The 20,834-nt window shown below is 53.6% G+C and overlaps 1 protein-coding gene and 1 pseudogene across 2 annotated transcripts; one reads left to right on the top strand and one right to left on the bottom strand.

The window, feature by feature from the left end:
• Positions 1 to 8,610: 8,610 nt before the first annotated feature.
• Positions 8,611 to 8,764, bottom strand: LOC118991365 (uncharacterized; annotated as a pseudogene).
• A 4,124-nt stretch (positions 8,765 to 12,888) lies between these two features.
• RNF215 (ring finger protein 215) lies at positions 12,889 to 20,108 on the top strand. Of its 2 annotated transcripts, XM_037052507.1 has the most exons (9): positions 12,889 to 13,259; positions 13,515 to 13,658; positions 14,136 to 14,207; positions 14,288 to 14,373; positions 14,793 to 14,949; positions 18,527 to 18,646; positions 18,722 to 18,865; positions 19,092 to 19,194; positions 19,283 to 20,108. In XM_037052507.1, exons 1-9 carry the CDS (start codon positions 12,975 to 12,977, stop codon positions 19,303 to 19,305), a joined length of 1,134 nt encoding a protein of 377 aa, XP_036908402.1. In that variant the 5' UTR covers positions 12,889 to 12,974; the 3' UTR covers positions 19,306 to 20,108. The 2 variants fall into 2 exon arrangements, with proteins under 2 accessions (XP_036908402.1, XP_036908401.1); XM_037052506.1 differs by having other exon boundaries at positions 18,527 to 18,865.
• The last annotated feature ends 726 nt before the right edge of the window (positions 20,109 to 20,834 follow it).

Below are 20,834 nucleotides of genomic sequence, written 5' to 3'. Positions count from 1 at the left end.
ATTCTTAACTCACAGTGTGGCCTTGGATGAGACACCTGAGCTCTCTGGGCCTCAGTTTCCCCATCTAGATACTGTCAAGTGAGCTCTTCTAAGATCAGGCCCCACCATAACACAGGACCAAGTCTCCACCCCAAACTCTAGGGAGCTTGCTTGGTGCCATGGGGCAAGGGGTGGGGGGCCAGGCCCCCTAAGCCTGGCCATCGCCCTGCCTCCAGGGACCATGGTACTGGCCACTTCTCTTTCAGGCCCTTGCCCTTCTGTTCTGCCTTTGGTTGTGAACAGCTGCTGCCAACCCAGCCTATGCCCTCCTGTGGGGCAGACAGGCTGAGGAGACAAGGAAGCCCAGATCTGGTCTCCCCTCCCAGAACCCTGCCTTGGGTGTCTGACCTTCCCAGCACTCTGAAAGCTGCTCCTGAGTTGCTCACACTCTCAGCCAGAGTGGAAGAAAGCTTCGAAGACCTGGGTTTGAGTTCTAAATCCTCCACTTTAGGAGAGACTTCAGCAAGTGACTCCACCTCTCTGGATACAAGCTTCTTCATTTGCAGTGGAGGCAGACGACCTGAACTTCACGTAGCACGAGAGGACAGAGTGAGCTGAAGGACACAATTCGCCCAGTGCAGCGCCTAGCACAGGCCCTCCCCGATTACCCTGCACACACTTCCTTTGCTGCCTGCCGGGCCAAGCTCCGACCTCTGGGTGGGGGTGCAGGGTGAACAAGAAGGAAACCACAGAGAAAGTCAGGCCTGTTATCAGCTGATCTTCTTCCTTGCCCCCTCCCTTGCTTATACCCAGGGGACAGAGCTGCTGGTTCCCCTGAGTACTTACAAGTCTGACCATCCTGCCTACCCCAATCACTGCCCCTTCCCCACAGAACGAGCCATCTCCTCCTTTTGGGGCTCCACAGCCACTTGGGAGGCCTTCCTTCTGGACACCCCATGCTGTCTGGGCCCTGGCGTGGCCCCACCATAGAGGGCTTCTGCAGGGCTCAGAGTGAGGGTCTCAGGTCCAGCCCTGTGGCTGAGAGCCCCCACCCGACCTCTGTGTGTTCTCAGGTAGCCCAGCAGTCGTACCCCACTTAAAGAATCATCAGTTTCTGGCTTAAGGCAGGGCGTGGCTGCCTTCCTTGCTGGACACATGACTGAGACCTTTGTTAAAGACCCTTCCAGGAGCAAAACATTCATTTCGGTGCGCAGCCTACTCGGAGGAAAATAGAACAACCCTTGTGCTGGCTTAGCACTTTACAGTTTACAGGGCCTTTTCCAATCTAGATTTTCATTTAAGCCCGTGGAGACCCCCCTAAGTCAGGAAGGACAGGTAATTAATTGAGAAACCTGAAGATAAGCGTGTGCAGACAGAGGGGGGAATCCAAGTTTCTGGTTTCTGGGCCATAGGCTGCCAGGTGCCTGTGGGCCAGAGTATAGACTCACCTGGGAGCCACCTGCAGAGGCTGCCCCAGGAAGCACAGGGAAACATTTGCCCAGCAGGAGGTAGTCCCCTGCTCCCACCTGCCCCACTGCGCATCCCTGAGCCCCGGGACTCTGGAGTTATCCACAGTAAAGACCTATAGAAAGCACCCTTCCTCCAGTCTGCTCATCCCAGGTTCTGTGGCTGCCTTCTCCTTCCGCTGCTGAAATTTATCTATCACCAGCCCACTGTGGAACGTGTAGCTAGTCTGATAATATAAATCCAGGCCTAATCATTTGGTAAACTCCTCCAAGCTAGTTTCTAAGACAGCCCTCCTCCCCACCCTCACCTTTTCCCTATACCCTAACCCCTACCCAGCAATTCTCCCTCCCTGCTAGGTATGCTGCTCCTCTGCTCAAGAATCTGCAGTGGCTCCCTAGTTCCTTGACTTGCATCCAAGACCTACCCCCATCTCCTCCCAGCATCCCTTGTGGCCTTGAGTGCCACTCACTTCCCTTCACACTTTCATTTTGGTAAGAGAAGCTCTATGCTGTCTCTCAGATGCACCCCTGCCCTCCTGCCTCTGTCTGAGCTGCTGCCCTCACCTGGTCCCTCCTGCTAGATCCTCCCTGGCCTTCAAAGCCCTGGTCCTGCCCCTGCCAGATGGCTCAGTTGGTTGGAGCATCATCCCCTGAACCAAAATTTTCTGGGTTTGATTCTTGGTCAGGGCAGATACTGAGGCTGCAGATTCGATCCCTGGTCAGGGCATGAACTGGAGGCAACTGATCGATGTTTCTTTCTCACATCAGTGTCTCTCTCTCTCTCTCTCTCTCTCTCAGATCAATAAACATATCCTGGAGTGAGGATTTTTTTTTAAAAAAGGCCCCGATCCAATGCTATTTCCAGGAATCTCTCTCTGATCCACCCAAGCCAAGCCAACCTGTAACCTCTGCCTCCTGACCATGACACTGACTATTTTGTGTTACAGTGGTGACTTTCAAACAGGAGCCTGGCCCAACAGGAAGAGCCCAGCCTCAGGGGTTCGACAGGCCTGAGTGGAAATCCAGGCCTTGCCACTTGGCAGCTCTGGGCCGAGCGTGCTGTTCTGCGTCCACTTTGCTGGACAGGTGGTGTGAATAGTTGAGAGCAGGCTGCGGGAGCATAGAGACCTGGCAAGAACATGGGCTTCCAGTTCTAGTCTTAGGAGTTGGTGCCCTAGGGTTGGGGTTTGTCTGGGAAGCAGCTCCGGGCACAGACAGGAAGGTGGGTCCTGAGCCTGGGTGCTAGGCTGAATTCTTGAGTAAAGACCTGCAGTGACAATTCCGCGATGAACATATGGGGGTCCTCTCAGGGCTACTTGCTCTTGACCTCTGAGCCTTGGATGCCTCTCCCTTAACACAAGGGAATTGACCTGGAGATCAGAGGCTGCCAGGTTCCCTGCCCTCTGATTCTTTGGTGTAAGCGGGGAAGGGGTGGTGCGGAGATTGGCACATTGACTTGAGAGTTGGGGAGAACAGTCTTTACACCCTTCTACAAATATCTGTGGAACACTCTACTTCCACGAGGCCAAGACAGCAGGAACGCTCTGGAAAGCCCCCGGGCTGCTGGCAGGTGGCCAGGCAGAAAAGCCCGGACTTGAGCCTCCTCCCAGCCCGGCTACGTGCCTGCAGCCGCCTCAAGTCCTTTTCCCATGAAGCGTAGGAGGAATGAAGAAATCAGAACTACCTGAGACTTGGGCCACAAAGGTAGAATGAGGAAACAGGGCGATGGGCTCACTCCTGCACCTGGCCTCCCCCTCCAGGTAGCCCGGGCTTCGGCTCCTGATCGGACCTGGGAGCAAGATTACCTTTCATTCCTCTGCTCCATAAGTACTGTTTATGCAGCACGCAGGGCGCCAGGCATGGGGACACCGCAGAGGATGAGGTCAACTAGGCCCTGCCCTCGAGGAGTTCCTGGTCTGTAGGAACTCCCATAGGAGTTCCGCATCAAGGCCACCCCTATACCTGCCCTCCCTCTCCAGGACAGGGCAGTCAGTGCCACCAGTCAGAGTGTGGGGGGCATCCCATGTTTCCCAGGGAACTTGGTGGCTGAGCAGGAGTCAGCCAAATTACAGAGGCCTTTTCATCCTTTTATTCATACATTCATTCATTCAACAGGTCTTTAACTGAGCACTGTGCTAATCACCGGGTAAAAAACTGCCCTTGTGGCCCTGGTCTGTGTGGCTCAGTTGCTTGGAGAGACTCCAGTAACAAGAGAAAGGTCACTGGTTCGATTCCCTGTCAAGACTCATGCCCGAGTTGTGGGCTTGACCCCAGGTTGGGATGTTCAGGGGGCAGCTGACTGGCGTTTCTCTTTTGCATTGATCCTCCTTCCCCCTCCTTCTCTTGTAAACGAGAGTAATATAAACCTTTAAAAACCCCACCCTTGTGGAACTTAGAATATTGGGGTGGGGGAGCAGGCTCAGAATAAAATTGAGCACTGATCTCCAGGTGACTTCAGCCTAGTAGCTGGCAGCCTGCGTTCCCATAAAGTGCGCGGCAGCTTCTAGGCCCCTGCTCTGGCCTGTCCCCGGCCCCCACGCTCCCCACCACCCCACCACCCTGCGAATGATGTGAGAACACCGAGAAAGCAGTCCTGGGCCGCGGCTCCTTCAGCCCCTCCAGCTGCAGCCACCTGCCTTCTCCGGGTGCCAGTAATCTGGGGGGGAAAGGTAATCCTTGTCTCTTTCCCAAGGCCATTGTGAGAATCCCAGGTGAAATAAAGGCTGGGAAAGTGATGGGTGCACACACATGAGGGCTTCTTAATACTATTGTGGGCTATTTCTGAAGACACAACAGAATGTGGGAAACCGAGCCCCCTCTGGCTCCTCCCCAGGAGCCCAGCTCCTCCTCACTTCCGCAGTCCACCCTGGCTTTGTGAAGACACCAATCCTCTCCCTGCCCCACTTCCCATGCCCCAACCCCCCCTAATTAAGTCCCTTACCTTCCCAGAGATCCTTGTCTAATCCCTAAGCCCTTTCTCACCAGTCTCCAGTTGTCTCCTGGAGTCAAATCCCTTTACAATGAGGTGGCCCAGTTAGCTGTGAAGAGAGCAGCTGGGGGCAGGGAGCTGGGACTTCAGAACCCCGGCCCCACCCTGCCCCCCTGCCCCCCCGGGGGTTGGGGAACTGGGTGAAAAAGGTGAAGGGATTGAGAAGCGCAGATTGGTAGTTACAAAATAGCCACGGGAATGTGAAGTACGGTTTGGGGATATAGTCAAGAGTATGGTAGTAATGATGTATGGTGCCAGGCGGGTACTGGAAATGTCAGGCGTAACCGCTATGCTGTACACCTGGAATCCATACAAAATAGCATTGAATGTAAACTGTAATTGGAAAAAAAATAAAACAGGAACTGGCCCAGAGGGTTAGGGAAGGGAGGGCAGGAGGGGTGCCAGAGGGGAAAGGAGCTCTGACTCTGGCTGGCACAAGCTTCCCTTGGGAAGAGCGGGCTGCTATTCCTCCTCCATGCCCGAGATAGAATGCAGCTTCTACAGCCAGCGGCCATCACTCCATGCCAGGGCCTTCGGGAAGCACAGCAGCGCCCACCCACCCTGCGGCAGCCCGCCGGGCCCGGGGCCCGGGGCCTGGGCCGGTTCTCTCACCTGCCACGGGCACTTGACCCCTTCTGCCTCAATCTCTCATCTGTAAAGTAAAGGACCTAGAACAGTGCACAGTAAACGTACTAGCTGTTTTTGCTCGAGCTTCCTGTTTCTTCCCCCAGATATTCTTGCCAGTCAGGTCTCCACACCACCCCTCAGAGAGGCCTTCCTTCTCCTGGTACCAGGGCTGAAGCAGCCCCCAGCCCCGGTCACCCTCTGTGCCATTTTATCTCTTTCACATGGTGCTTTCCATGGTCTAAAATTGTCTTGCTTGTGGATGCGGTCATGGTTGACTATTGATTCTCAAGGACAGGAACCACAGCTGGTCACGGTCACTGCTCCATGCAGGGTCTCTGGAACCCAGCAGACACTCAACATCTATTTGTGGGTGTGACCCACACTCATTCTGCCCCTGACCAACCCTCCGTTCACAGCCCTTCCTCTCCCTCACAGCACGGTCACGCTGCTGCTGCCGCTGCCCTGCACCTGTCCTGCCTGGTCTCGGGTGAGTCTCCGCCCCTCTCCGGGCGTCTGGAGGGAAGGGGTGCCTGAACTAGGCAGCCAAGGGACAATCGAAGATTTCTTTAAGACAGTTTGTTATATGCCCTGGGGCTCATGTCTACAGTGAAGGGATCCCAGCCCCCCAGCCCAACCCTCTCTCACTCTCACTGGGCCTGAAGTTGCCAAGGCCCGTGCGTTTCTTTGAACTAGTAGGCATCGCCTCCCTTCAGTCCCTAGGTGAAAACCGCCAAATCCAACACTGGGCTCCAAAGTGGCCCCCTTCCCTGAGGACCAGCCTGCCACCTGGTGGCCACTTCACTACATTGTCCTCTTGCATAGCAGAGAGAGGGAGTCAAGGTTTAATCTCACTGCTTCAGGCTCCTACTTTGAATAGGGATTTCCCTGCTCTTCAGCCTCCTGCCAGCTGCTGCAATCCAGTCTTCTCCCGGCACCGCCCACGGACTCACGGGATACTTTGTTCCTGTTTAGGCCAGCCTGGCGCCACATCGAAGGACTCATTTCACACCTAGGGAATTCACAGGCCTTACCATGCACCCCATTCCTGGTGCTGAGCCTAACACATTTCATCATCCCTACTTTGTTCCCACGTGGGGTAACATTCCCCATGACTCACACTTTTAATAACAGCTTTAATTCTTCCTAGGGTCCCCTTACCACTTTAGGGTGAGAGGAGAGGTGAGGCCGTGGGGGGCTCCATGCAGTTCACCGCCCAGCCCTGGGCGAGGTAACCTTGTATCCAGGACACCAGCCTTGCTTGGAGTTACAGCCTGTCTGTTGGAAGCAGCCTCCCGCCCCCACAATCTTTTAGTCCAACTCCCATTTTACAGACGGACAAGGCCAGGAAAGAGGAGTTGGCTTGCCTAGAGGTACATGGTGAGAGACTGCCGGGCCTGCCCCTGCCAGCTCCCCACCCGGCCCAGAAGCAAAATAACCGGGGAGTTATTTTGGGCCCCGGGGGTTTGGCTCCTCTGGATGAGCAAGCAGTCTGTGTGTCCACCTGGGAGTCTGGTGGCCTACATCTTCTCCCAGCTGGGATCCCTTCCTTCCCTCTGGGGTCCTCCAGTGTACCCCGCCTCAGGCGCTCTGCTCCGAAGTAGGGCTGTGCCTGCCCCTCATCTTCCTGCAGTCAATCTTTGGTCCTTTGCGCCTCTGTTCCTGAGCTCAGACTCCCTCCAGCAGTCACTTCCATCTTTACTGCTCCTCCTCCAGCTCCCACACCACACCCACCCCACCCCAAGCAACAGCAGAAGGCCTGGGCTGGGCTACACCCCCCCACATACACACACTGAGACTACATTCTCAAGTACCTGGGACTCCGGGACTTGTGGTGAGTGTGGAAACTGAATGAGCACTGAACGACGAAGCGTTTTCTCTTGCCAGGTGACATTGTGACTCATACAAGTTCTAGCCAGTGTGACGAGTGCTGAGCAAGTGCCCACTGTTGAAACATTTTTTTTTCTTGTCAAAATGCGACAAGTACAGGATTTGACAAGTTCTGAAGCTGATGCGTCCCAAGGTATGACTGTACTTGTTGTCTTTTCCAGGATAACCAAGGGTTACTCTGTAGGCGGTAACCACAGGGTAATAGCTCTGGTTACGCACCACGTTCACTGCAGGGGGCGCTGCGGCTCCCACTGATGTGGGAAGGCTAGGATGTGTCTGCTTGTGGGGAAACAGAAATGCTTTCTCCGCGGGGGACCAGTGTTAGCAAGGATCTGTGTCTGGTTGGTGTGTGTGTGTGTTGGCGGGGTAGTGAAGACCCCCTGCCTGCGTGGGGGGTGGGGAACAAGTGGTGGGAGTGGGCATAAGCAGATGGTGAAGCCAATAGACGGGATAATTGCAGGGTGCGACCTTGCAGCCCAGTCATTGGGGCTGACAGATGGGCTGGGAGATTTGCAGAATTGGAGAAGCAAGACTCTCCATGGACACCAAGGGGCCTCTAACAATAACGAGTGATTTCATGTGTACAAAAGAAAGTTTGCAACTTCCACAGAAAATAAAGAATGATAGAGTGAACGCTCATGGGACTTAAAAAAAGCAGAACATGGCCAATACCACTGGCGCCCTTGGCTGCCCCTCCCAATTATATCTCATCTTGTCAACGGCGTTTCTCATTCCCTTGATTTTCTTTACAGTTTTGTTACATGTAAATGTAACCCCTAAAAACGTATAGTTAGTCCGGCATCTTTTTTTTTATTGAAGTGACATTCACATAACACAAAATTAACCCTTTAAAGTAAAAACTTCAGTGATATTTGTACCTTCATAATGTTGTGCGACCATCCCCGATACCTGGTCCCAAACATTTGTATCGCCCTAAGAGAAAACCCTTATCCATTAAGCAGTCACCTACCATTTCCCCTTTCCCCAGCCATCAACCTGCTTTCGGTCTCTACAGATGGACCTGTTCTGGATACACGACACAGGTTGTGTCTGGTTTATTTCATCTAGTGTGACGCTTTCGGGGTTCATCCATGTCGTAGCATGTATCAGCATTTCATTCCTGTTTATGGCTGAATAATACTCCATCCTATGGACGTACCAAAATTTGTTTATCCACTTATCCATTGAGGAACATTTTGGTTGTTTCCGTTTTGGCTGTCGTGAATAAGGCTCTGCTCCTGGGTGTACAAATGTCTGTTCAAGTCCCTGCTTTCAGTTCTTTTGGGGTGTGCACAAAGAAATGGAATGGCTGGATCGTATGGTAATTCTATCTTTAATTCTTCGGGGAACCACCATTGTACGCTCCCACTGTCCATCAATTTTGAGTTAGTTTTTGAATGTGGTGTGAGGTAGGAGCCCAGCTTTATTCTTTCCGCATGTGGATATCCAGTTGTCACAGCATTTATTAAAGAGACTGTTCTTGACCTTGGCCCTTTCAACTCTCGCTGAGAATCGATTGGCCACAGATGTCTGGGTTTATTTCTGTCAATTCTGTTCCGTTTATCTAATATCTGTGTTCACACCAGTACTACTCCGTTTTTGATTCCTGTAGCTTTGTGGTAAGTTTTCAAATGGGACATTGTGAGTCCTCTTTGTTCTTCTTCTTTTAAAAATTCAGCCTCCATAAGACTGTCAAAAATTGCCAATGCCGAATACGTTTCAAGTCGTCATGGCGGGGTAGTGGGACAGTTTGTCATTAGTAATAACACACCTTGGATGAACCTCATTGGCTACGATACTGCCACTGCGCAAAGTTTGTTTTCCTTTTTACAACATGAGCTATTCGGGGCCCCTGGCAATTCCACATAAACTTTGGGATGGTGTTCTCATTTCTTTAGAAAGGGTCATTAGAATTTTGATAGGAATTGCATTAAATCTGTAGATTGCTTTGGGTAGTCTTGCTACCTTAACAAAATTAAACTTACCAATTCATTAAGATAAAATGATTCAATAAGTCTTTCCACCTATTTAGGTTGTCTTTGGTTTATTTCAGCCATATTTTGTAGTTTTCAGTACCCAGGTCTCTTACCTCCTTGTTTCAGTCAATCCCAGGTACTTTTGGATACTATCGTAAACAGAATTGTTGTTTGAAATTCCTTTTGGACTGTTTATTGCCAGTGTATGGAACACAACTGCAACTGATTTTTGTGTGTTAACCTTGTAAGTCCTGATAGTTTTGGTTTTTTGTTTTTTAAAGATGTTATTTATTTTTTAGAGAGAGGGGAAGGGAAGGAGAGAGAGGGAGAGAAACTTCAATGTGTAGTAACCCATCACTCATCACTGGGGACCTGGCCTGAAACCCAGGCATGTGTCCTGGCTGGGAATCAAACCAGCAACCCTTTGGTTTGCAGGCCTGCACTCAATCCACTGAGCCACACCAGCCAGGGCAAGTCCTGATGGCTTTGAGCTTAAGTACAATGTCGAGACTTATTTCGAGACTTGCTTTTTGTACTCAGCATTGCTAGAATATCCATGGTGAGAAGGACAAATGCCATATGATTTCACTTACGTGTGGAATTTAGAAAACAAAATAAATGAACAAGCAAAATAAAAACAAACTCAGAGATAGAACTGATGGTTGCCATGTGGGAAGGCGTTGGGGGGATGGTAAAAGAGCTGGAAGGGAGCCCTGGCTGGTGTGTCTCAGTGGATTGATTGCAGGCCTGCGAACCAAAGGGTCGTCAGTTCGATTCCCAGTCAGGGCACATGCCTGGGTTGGGGGCCAGGTCCCCTGTAGGAAACATGTGAAAGGCAACCACACATTGATGTTTCGTTCCCTCTCTTTCTCCTTCCCTTCCCCTCTCTCTCTAAAAATAAATGAAATTTTTTAAACAGTTGAAAGGGATTAAGAAGTACACAGTTATGAAAATAGTAATGGGGCCCTGGCAAGTGTGGCCCAGTTAGTTGGAGCATCCTTCTGTAACAGAAAGGTTATGGGTTCAATTCCTGGTTAGGGCCCATAGCTAGGTTGCAGGTTCGATTTCCAGTCCAGGTGTGTGCAATCCCCAGTCCTTCTCTCTCACATTGATGTTTCTCTCTCTCCCTTCCTTTCTCTCTTAAAGCAATGACAAAATAAATAAAAATAAAAATACTCACAGGGATATAAGATATGGTATAGGGAATATAATGGATAACATTGTGATGATTATGTATGGTGTCATATGGTTATTAGACTTATCAGGGTGATCACTTTGTGAGGTAGATAAATCTCTAATCACTATGTTGCACATCTGAAACTAATATAATGTCATATATCAACTGCAATTGGGAAATGAAATTTAAACATAAATAATTGTGCATGGTTATACACATAACTAATTCATTCATTGTTTTCTATTGCATGGTATTCTGCACATGAAGTTACCACAGTTTATCTCTTCTAGTGATGAAGCATTGGGCTGTTTTCAGTTTTTACTCTTTAAACAAGGCAGTTCTGCACATACCCAAGAAATGGTTCCCAACCCGGACTGTCCATCGGAGACACCTGGCCTGAAAGGTTTTTTTTGTTTTAAGCATTTCTAGCAACAAGCCACCACCTCCAGAGATAACAATTCGATGATTTACAGTAGAGGTCAGGCATCAATATTTTGTAGCAAATTCTTCGATGACGCTAATGTCAGTCTGTGTTGAGAACCACTGAGCATATACACCCAGGAGTGGAATTCCTGAGAATGTGCATCTGGTTTTAGCTGATGTAAAATAGTTTCCAGCCTGGTTATACGACCAAGCTCTACAGCTATTGCTCCGCAACCCTAGCAACACTTGACATCGTCAGACTCTGAAATTTTTGCCAGAGACAGGCTGGGATGGAGCAAGGCAGACACGGTTCTTCAGTGGGGCCAGTGACTTTAATTTGTGTTTCCCTGATTAGGCTGAGCATCTTTTCATATATATTAACCATTCTTGCTTCCTCTTTTGCCAAATGCCTGTTTGCATCTGGTGGCCCATATCAGGTATATATTCTGCCGGTGAATCATTCGGTTGCAAATACCTTCTCCCAATGTGTGGCTTTCATTGCCATTTTATTACAATGTTTTGATTAACAGGAGTTGTTTATTTTATTGTTGATAATTTTTTAAGCTTTGCCTTTGTAATCCACTTTTCTGTATTAAGAAATATCTCCTCAAAAAACCACACACACGCAAAAGAAATATCTCCTCATCTTTTAAAAAATATTTCACTTTAGTTTTTTATTTTTAGAGAGAGGGGAAGGGAAGGAGAAAGAGAGGGAGAGAAACATCAATGTGTGGCTGCCTCTCACATGGCCTCACTGGGGACTCGCAACCCAGGCGTGTGCCCTGACTGAGAATCGAACCGCGACCCTTTGGTTCGAAGCCCAAGCTCAGTCCACTGAGCTACACCAGCCAGGACTCCTCATATTAAAGTAATCAAGATATTCTATGTTTCTGCCCTGGCTGGTGTAGCTCAGTGGATTGAGCATGGGCCTGCGAACCACACGATCGCGGTTCAATTCCCAGTCAGGGCACATGCCTGGGTTGCAGGCCAGTTCCCGGCAGGGGACACATGAGAGGCAACCATACATTGATATTTCTCTCCTTCTCTCCTTCCCTTCCCCTCTAAAGATAAATAAATAAAGTCTAAAAAAAAAAGATATTCTATGTTTCTTTCTGAAAATGTTTAAAGTATGACTTTTTATTTTTGTCTTTAGTCCAAAGACTAAGTCTTTAGTCCACACAGAATTGATATTTTGTGGATGATGTGCAGTAGGGGGTCCAATTTCATTTCTTTTTTATGGTTAACCCATTTGCTTAGCACAGTTTATCCAACAGTCCTTCGTACTTCCTCCTCCCCGGCCCCCGACTGAGTTGCTTTCTTTGACATACTCATGTTTACAGTGTTTTTTGGTTTCTGTTTGATGCCTCATTTGTCTGTCTCGGAGCTAATATCACGCTGTCTTATTCTCTCCATTGTATTCTTCTGGAGCGTCTTGACGATTCAGTCAATGCCGGTGGTTATACTGGTGTTCACTGTAAAAAGTCTTTCAAATTTCCTGTATGTTTGATATTTTTCATAATAGAATATTAGGGAAAAGAGTGTCATGGCTTGTCTGGCTTTTGCCCTTTTATCATGGTGCAAGTTTTTTTAAAATATATAATCTTTATTATATCTTTTCTGTTGCCATTTAGTCCCCTCATACCCCTCTCCCTGCTCACAGTGCAGTTTTTAAAAGGCCTTCAGACTGAGCCAGCTCTGGGCAGCTGTAACCCTTGGAGAAAAGGACGAGTTTTAGGACATCCCGATAGGCATCAGAAGTTACTTATTGGGGGAGAGACAGGGCTGGTCTTATGTCGTGCCCGTTTCACAGCCCAGGAAAGTGACTGCCCTGAGGACCCAGCCTTTTGGCTCTCTGACACCACAGGGCACTTGCCTCCATCTCTCCTGTCTGCCTCCCATGCAGTTCTCTGGTTCTCTCCCTCCTGGAGTTCGGTCTGGGGGAGAAACAGAGGCCCTAGGAGAAGGGGGTTAAGATTTGGCCCAGGACACATCGTGGTACCATCCAGCCAATGCAGCCTCCAAGCCCCTAGACATCCCTCGTTCCTGCCTTTCTCCAGCCCTGATCCTCCCTTGCCATCCCTTCCACACAAGTCGCCCCTTCCATCTACCTCTCTTGCTCTCCACTGTCCTGTTTTGGCTTCTGACAATCCAACTGCCTGTGAGCGACTATCTGATTTCCCGCTTCAGGCACAGTGACCCGGCCTCCGCTCTACTATAGGCTCCTGGGCCGCCCGCGCCCGAGTTCCCTGAAGCCACGAGGGGGCGCGCGCGGCCTGGTCTGGGACCCCAAGCTGCCGAAAGCCAACCCCTCTCCTGCGCCCCGCCCCGTCCGGCTACAACCCCGCCCCTTCCCGGCGCCCCGCCCCGTCCGGCCGCGGAGTCCCTCCCTCTGCTACCCCAGTGCCCCGGACCCTCGGTGCCCCTGCTTTATCTGCTTGGTGGGTCCGACCATGGGCCCCACCACCCGCCCTGCGCTGAGGTCGCCTTCGCCACCTCCTCCTCCGCCGCCTTCGCCGCTGTTGCTGCTGTTGCCCCTGCTGCCGCTCTGGCTCGGCCTGGCAGGGCCCGGGGCCGCGGCGGACCGCGGCGAACCCGCGACTGGTGCGGGGCGTGGAGGGGCCCGCGCCGTGCGGGTGGACGTGAGGCTGCCGCGGCAGGACGCTCTGGTCCTGGAGGGCGTCAGGATCGGCCCCGAGGCCGACCGGGCGCCCCCGCTGGGTGGCCGTCTGCTGCTGGTGAGCGCCACCGAGCCACCTGGTCCCGGTCGCCACATTGAGCCCCGCACCCAGAACCGGCCTTCGTCCTGGACCAAGCCCTGGCAGCCCAACGCCCGTTCCCCAGACTGCCCAGGCCCCCAGCCTTCCGGCTTCCAAAACCTGACATCCAGATGCTCTCCCCTCCAAACTCCTTCCCAGACCCTGGCCTTGCATCCCTGTGTGCCTGATGCTGCTAACTTGCTCTCCCTCTGCCTTTGGCCTCTTGCCCCACAGATGGACATCGTGGATGCTGAGAAGGAGATGCCAGTAGAAGACTGGATTGCAGTGGCATACGTGGGCAAGGAGCAGGAGGCCCAGTTCCACCAGGAGAGTCAGAGCAGTGGCCCACAGGCCTATCCCAAGGCCCTGGTCCAGCAGGTGCAGGGGATGTATGTGGGGAAGGGGGTTGGAGGAGGGGGTTTCAAGGCTTTTGCCAGAGCCAGACCACCATGTGGGATCCTAAGGAGCTTCTAGAAAACCCTTATGCCTGGGTGGGGAAAGAGACCCCAGTTTGGAAAATTGAGTCACTGTAGCGTGGAAACAGGTGGGGGAGGCCAGAGAAGCTCAGGAAGCTCCATCAGGCCCTGAGGAGATCCAACAGGAAGTTCCTGATGGAGGTGGATGGCAGGCCTGCCCTGCTAGGACCAAGGGAAACAGCATTGTTTGGGTCCCACAGAGCATCTGGAGGAAAGGCAGGAGGAGTAAGGGTTTCTGTTCTTGACCTCAAGGAGCTTATAACCAGTCTGTCCAGAAGAAAGGAACACTGTGGTGCCAGGAGCTAAGAATAACAGTGGTGACAGGTTCATTGGTGAGGTGTGGGTAGGGTGTGGGCCAGCCTCTCTCTCTGTCCCGCAGATGCGGAGGGCACTCTTCCTGGGAGCCTCTGCCCTGCTTCTCCTCATCTTGAACCACAACGTGGTCCGAGAGGTAAACTGGATGAGGCTTTGGGGGCACACAGGTTGGGGAATGGGGCACCAAGGCCAGCTGACTCCCCTGTTCCCCTACAGCTAGACATATCCCAGCTTCTGCTCAGGCCGGTGATCGTCCTCCATTATTCTTCCAATGTCACCAAGCTGCTGGAGGCACTGCTGCAGTGAGTTGGGGTTTGAGCTCCAAAGGACTGGGCCTGGGAGCCTAGGTGTTGAGGATCCCTGGCTTCGCCATGGGCTCAGGTTTGAGACCAGGGCCTTTCCTATTATCCTTAAGACTGATCCGCAGAATGGGTGAGGAGACCAGAAGGAGGTGTTGGGCAGGGCCTGGCATGAGGAGATGGCTCTGTGAGCAGAGGGGATTGGCCCTGGCAAGGAGGAAGCTGACTTCTGATTGACAGGCTTTTCTCTGAGCTCGTGGGCCTCTCTGGCCTGGCTGATATGAGAACTGGAAAAACCTATATATGGGAAAGGCCTGGGGGCCAAAGCAGAAGGGCTGCAGGATACATGGGGTATGCGGGGGGTCTGGGTCTCGCCTCCCAAGAGCCCTTCCATTCGGCTCCTCCGTGGCTTTCCCTCCCAGGAGGACCCAGGCCACAGCTGAGATCACCAGTGGGGAGTCCCTGTCGGCCAACATTGAGTGGAAGCTGACATTGTGGACCACTTGTGGCCTCTCTAAGGATGGCTATGGAGGATGGCAGGACTTGGTGTGCCTGGGAGGCAGCAGGGCCCAGGAGCAGGTGGGTACTGGGGAGGGGAGGCTTGGGTGGAACTACATACATGCCTTGTCTCAAATCCTGTGGCCACTCCCTGCCTGAGTGGGGAGAACTGCCTCTCCTACTTCTAGGGCTGTTGTGAGTGTTCAGTGACACGGTGGGTATTCAGGGTGGTACCTGATCCACGGCCACACACAGTTGATGGTGCCTGCTGTTCTCATGTCATTCTACTCAGGAGCCTCTGGCTCCCCATTGCCTGCAGAATCAAGTTCAGTCTCCACAGCCTGGCTTTCACAGCTCTTCTAATCACTTATTCTTTTCCTGGTCTGTTTACACTCCACCACCTTGTCCCATGTACTGGCCTTCACACTCTCCCTGGTCTCCTGCCACTAAATCTTGCCACGTGTTCTGCAGGCATGGACCTCTTTTTCTCTGCTTCTACATGTCCTAATCCAGCCAGAGCCCACAGCTCACTCTGCCTGCTTTCTTTGGAAAGCCCCCAGCACCCGCAGCTCCTAGTCCCTCTCTCCCTCTTCCAAGTCACAGCAGCGCTTTGTGAGGCCCTTCACAGGGCTCTCAGGACAGCCCATCCTGGATGTGTGGAGAGCATGACTTTGTCTCCTGAAGGCTGGGGCTGTGTCTTATTTGTCTCTGCATTTCCCAATGCTCAGCGTCCAGAGGGTTCAAAGGTATTCTGTCTGCAAGCGTTTCTCCAGTCCCTGCTCCGTGCGGGGTGGGCATGCCCCAGTCTCATGGTATGCAGCCTCCACCAAGTGTCAGAGGACATGGGCCATGCAGGCAGCTCAAGTCGGGCAGACTTAGGTTCGGATCCTGGCTCTGAGATCTTAGCCGAGCGAACTCAGGCTGAGTGTTTAACTTCTCTGGTCTCGTGTTCCTTGTTTGTGAACAAGGACAGCACATGGCCACAGGATTATCGGGGAATTGTGTATGTAAAGTTCATGCTAGGCACTGAGTAAATGGGCAGCTGCTGCTACTTGGAGTATCTTTATTGTTATAAGTGCTTGAATAAATAAGCAGTCACCAAATAACTTTTGAGATTCCAGGGCACTAGGGACTCTATGGGAAGGGCTGTGGAAGGTACAAAAGGCTTTAATGCTTGGGCTCTGCCCTTGAAGGACTCAGACCAGCAGGGAAGAGGAGCTCTTACCCAAAGGAGGCCTTGGCAGTTCAGCCCAGATGGCACGCACTGATTCATGTTTGTGCTCCCTCCCTCTGTGGAGGGAGCAGGCACTGAGGCTGGGGGGATGGGAGGGCTTTCTGGAAGAGAAGGGAGCCCCACTGTGCCTCCTCCTGGAGGGCAGCCCACACAGACCTCTGGGCGGGGCTGACATTTGGTAAGAGGCTGTCAGATGCAAGGCCAGGCGGAGGTTTGGGCATAAAGACTAGAGCTAGGAGAGAAGCAGGCTGGGAGCAGGCCCGAGAGGTCTGGAGGTGGGAATTACAGTCTGCAGGTGGGTCAGGCGGGTCAGGCTGGTACAGGGGGCAAAGCTGAGCAGCCATACTGCTGGCGGGGGGGCCGTGCAGGTGTTGGGTGGCTACAGCACCTGAGGTGTCAGAAGGGCTCCTGGGGTCAGTGCTCAGCTCCATCCCCAGGGCCCAGTCACCACCCTCTGCCCCCTGGGAATCAGCTGCCGCACTGGTGTGTCAGAAAGGTCCGATGAACCACAGCTTTACTGCTCCGATAGACAAGCCCCAGCCCTGCCTTCCCTCCTCACCTGCAGGTCCCCGAGATGCACTGAGCTTGGGCAGCCTGCATCTGGGCCTACAGCAGAGCTTCAGGCCAGCCATGCCTTCGGCCCACCCACTGCTCACTGGTCGCTCCAAATCATGGAGCTTTACACTGTAATGGCCACTCGGTGAGCCCGGCTGCATGTCAGCCCAGCTCAGCGTGGCAGGGGGCACTACAGCAGGGCGGCTCCAGCCCTGGCTCGTGGGGGCCCCATCTGGGGAGGAGGTAGGCCAGAGACACTGTCGCCCTCCTGGGGTAAGTGCTGAGCTGGTGGTGGTCGCAGGCCTTCTGGGGCATAGTGAAGGCACCTGGGCTTAGCCCTGGATTGTGGGGAGAGCTTCCTGGGAGCAGGCACCGCCCCCCCACCATGGAATGGATGATGGAGACACAGAAACCAGCAGGGAGAGGGCAGGACAGAGCAGGGAACTGGGACTCACAGGTGCCTCTCAGCAGTGGCCCCCAGAGTGTCCCTACCCTGAGCAAAAGCAGCATCTTATGACACCAGCAGCACCCAACCTTGTCCAGACTGGTGGCCTCCTTTAACAACAAACGCTTGCCTGGCCCCTCTCCCCCACGTGATGGTAGCGGAGCTTCAGCATTGGCTGGGGAAGATGGCAGAAAGCTACTGAGAATGCAGAAAGCCTTTACTCGAACACGTTTATTAGTCATCGCACACCCACAGACCCGGTGAAACAGTGGGCCTGTGTGGGCGACGTGTGCCTGTGCGGCGAGCAGGCCAGGTCGCGCTCACAACGCCGTTTCACTTCCTGTGCCAGCTGTTGGGTAGTCAAGCCTGGCTTGCCGCACTTGCGTATGTCCCCCAGGAGGTCTGAGTACCACCCCCCTCCCACAGAGGCCTCTCAAAAACTAAGTAAGGCACGTCCGACATGGTTTCCACCCTCCAGCAGGACCACTGAGGGCAGCCTTGAGGAGACACAAGTTTAAAGGAAGTGCAAGGAGGGCTGGGCAGGGGAGGTTGGGGGGCACTCGCCCAACACTGGTGGTCAGGGACTGCTTCCAGAGCAAGGGGCGTCCAAAGACATTAGCTGAGGGAAGGGGCGAGGAAGAGGGTTCCCGAGAGCGACACAGTGTACAGAGAAGCACAGACAGAAGAGGGGACAATGAATAAGGGACATTGAGAGGAGGGTTGGGTGAGAGGTTGAGAGCCTTGAGGGCAGGCTGCAGGGGCTTGGGGTTTTCCCTGCAGGGACAGGGATGGTGGAAAGGAGGCCTTTTGGGGAAAGGTGTCAAGGGGTGGGGGGTGCTGCGTGATCAGGTCTGCAGGTGAGATGCCCATGGCTGTGGTGGAAAATGGGTGCATGAGGCTTGAGCCGGACACCCAAAAAGCAGTAGAGAAGAGGGCCGGAGAGACCCTGGAGGGCTGGAGGACATGAGACGCCCCCCAGGAGAGCGAGGCAGCCAGCCCTGGGGACTGGTGCCCTCTTAGAGGGGGTGTGAATGCTTAGCCTGGACAGAGGTGGGGTGGTGGGTGGGTGATGGCGGCTAGAGAGCAGACCAGAAGTGCAGGCCCAGGATGGGGGTGGGGAGGTGACAGGGTCCTGGGCTGGGAAGTCTGTGAGGCTGCCCAACAGACACTTCCATGAGTGTCTGCTTCCTCTTGCTGCTCAGAAGAGGCCTGGGCTGGGGACAGGGGTGGGCCCCCTCACTGTGTAGGCTGGGGCAGAGACAGCTGGGCAGACCCTGGGACAGGGCTTCAGAAGAGGAAGCCAGGAGCTTGGTGCTGAGGGATACAGTGCCGATGGGCCTTTCCTGCCTGGTCCTTGCGGTGCATTTACTGAGGGAAGAGGGTGGGGTGGCCCCAGAGTCCCTGACACCCTGCTCCCCTCCCAGAAGCCCCTGCAGCAGCTGTGGAACGCCATCCTGCTGGTGGCCATGCTCCTGTGCACAGGCCTCGTGGTCCAGGCCCAGCGGCAGGCATCACGGCAGAGCCAGAGGGAGCCCGGAGGCCAGGTGGGAGCCAGCCCGAGGGAGTCCCGGTGCCCCAGCTCTCGGGCCTGCCGAACTGTGCCTGCCCTTCCCCCACAGGTGGACCTGCTCAATCGCCGTGTGTTGCAAAAACTGGCATCCCTCAAGACCCGGCGCTGCCGGTTGGGGAGGGCGGCACAGTGTCCCCCGGAGCCTGGTGCTGAGACCTGCGCCGTGTGTTTGGACTACTTTTGTAACAAGCAGGTTAGTGCCCTGGGCAGAGAGGCCAGTCGTTGGTTTACCTGTGATGTTCCCCAACCACCCCAACCAGACCCTTCTTTTCTACCTCTGCTAGCACGACAGGAAGCAGAACGGGTTGAGGGGGCAGACCACAGGGGTTTTAGTTCTCAAGTTCAGGTGAGGACATGGGGCCAGGCACCCCCACTTGGAGGCCTGCCACTGTGGCCTGAGCCGTATCTCCCACCCACAGTGGCTCCGGGTGCTGCCCTGTAAGCACGAGTTTCACCGGGACTGCGTGGACCCCTGGCTGATGCTCCAGCAGACCTGCCCACTGTGCAAATTCAACGTCCTGGGTGAGCATTGAGGGCAGGGGCCCTCGGCTGGCTCCACCTGGTCCCCACCTGACACCTCCCTCCCTATTGTCTTCCCTCCTCCCTGCAGGAAACGGCTACTCAGATGATTAGCTGCCCCAGCTGGTCTCTGCACATGGAGATGGGACCCCTCCTGCCTGTGCTCTGGCTCTCCGCCTGGGCTCTTGGGACAGGATAGATGCTCCTCTGTGGGTGGGAGGAAGGATAGGGGCTTCCCCTGCTGAGGAGCAAGGGACCCCACCACTTCCACTCAGGGAAGGAGGTGCCACCTCCGCCAGGCTGAGGATGCAAGGCCCAGACCTGCTGGGAAGTGAGGAAGAGAAGCCCTCTAGGGTTCTTTTGTACAATCCTGAGGTGTGTGTCTGCCTTCCGTGAAGGCAGCCCCTGGACCCTGGGCAGGGGCCTGGGGAAAGCAGGTGTGAGCAGCACAGCTGCTCCCAGAGCTCTGGACACTCTCTGGCCTGCCTGTCAGGACTCCCTGGGGGCTGAGGCTGCAGTGGCCAGTTTTGTGCTTATTTATTGGGGGAAAGTGTGGGGACTGAACTGTCTGGCCTCAGGGGCACCCTGGTCTGACCGTCTTTCAGGACACATCTTGGTCAAGGCTGGGGTGTTAGACCCAGAGGCCTGCTACCCTCAGTCTTGGACACTAGGATCCACGTGTCCCACTGCCTGTCCAGCCAGGATCCCTTCGTGGCCTGGTTGAGACCAGAGGCCTTAGAAACCATCCAGTCCTGTGCTTCTCAGTGGGGCTGTGGGTTGCTGACCAGGATACTTGAAGCTACAGGATAAATGAGGTGCATCTTCCAAAGGCATCCACTTTTTTTTTTTAAAGAAGTCTTGGGGTAGGGGAGGTTTAATATTAAAATAAACATGGCTATATTTTAACATAAGTAAAATCTGTGTGGCTGTTTTAAGATAAAAACAAATCACCTTGGGCTCTACTGCGTACAAGAAGCGGGTTATAAGACAGCCCCCAAGATCCCCCCAGCCCCCACAAACAGGCCTTGTACAGCCCCAGAACTATGACTAACGGATTTGACTCCCATGATTAGGTCATGTTATATGGCACCGTGGACCTTGAGAAGGAAAGTATCCAAGTGGGCCTAACCCAACCACATGAAAATTCTTTGTTGCTGACCTGAAGGTGGAGGGGGCCACGTGGCAAGGAAGGCAGACAGCTTCTAAGGGCTGAGCAGCCCTGGCTGACAGTAGCTAGCAAGGAAATGGACCTCAGGCCTCGAGCTGCAAGATCCGAATTCTGCCAGGGACCAGAATGAGCCTGGATGCTTCCCCAGAGCTGTCAGAACGGAATGCAACCTGGCAGACCCTGAGCAAAGAATCCAGGCACGCAGGGCCTGGACTTCTGAACCACAGGACTGTGAGCCAATAAATGGATGCAGAGAGGAGCCGAGCCACAAGGGGCCCTTCCCTTGCACTCAGACCCAGGCCTCCTGCCTCAGGAAGCCCCCGGCCTCAGGGCTGGCTCTCACCTGTGAGGGGATCCCAGCCTCCCTCGGGGACCCCCAAACTCCACAGAAGCAAGAGTTGGACAGACCCTGGCCATGCCAGTTCAGCTGCACACATGGACACTCTTGACCATTCTCTGTAAACTAAGGTGCTTT

Source organism: Sturnira hondurensis, unplaced genomic scaffold, assembly GCF_014824575.4.
Source record: "Sturnira hondurensis isolate 20B ecotype Veracruz unplaced genomic scaffold, ASM1482457v3 Scaffold0007406, whole genome shotgun sequence".
NCBI lineage: Eukaryota > Metazoa > Chordata > Mammalia > Chiroptera > Phyllostomidae > Sturnira > Sturnira hondurensis.
This window is presented reverse-complemented; position numbering and strand designations above follow the sequence as displayed.

Coding starts and splice junctions, on each gene's coding strand:
- RNF215 (XM_037052506.1), top strand. CDS start 12,975: ATGGGCCCCACCACCCGCCCTGCGCTGAGGTCGCCTTCGCCACCTCCT. Junction 13,260..13,514: donor TGGGTGGCCGTCTGCTGCTG/GTGAGCGCCACC, acceptor CTTGCCCCACAG/ATGGACATCGTGGATGCTGA. Junction 13,659..14,135: donor CCAAGGCCCTGGTCCAGCAG/GTGCAGGGGATG, acceptor TCTGTCCCGCAG/ATGCGGAGGGCACTCTTCCT.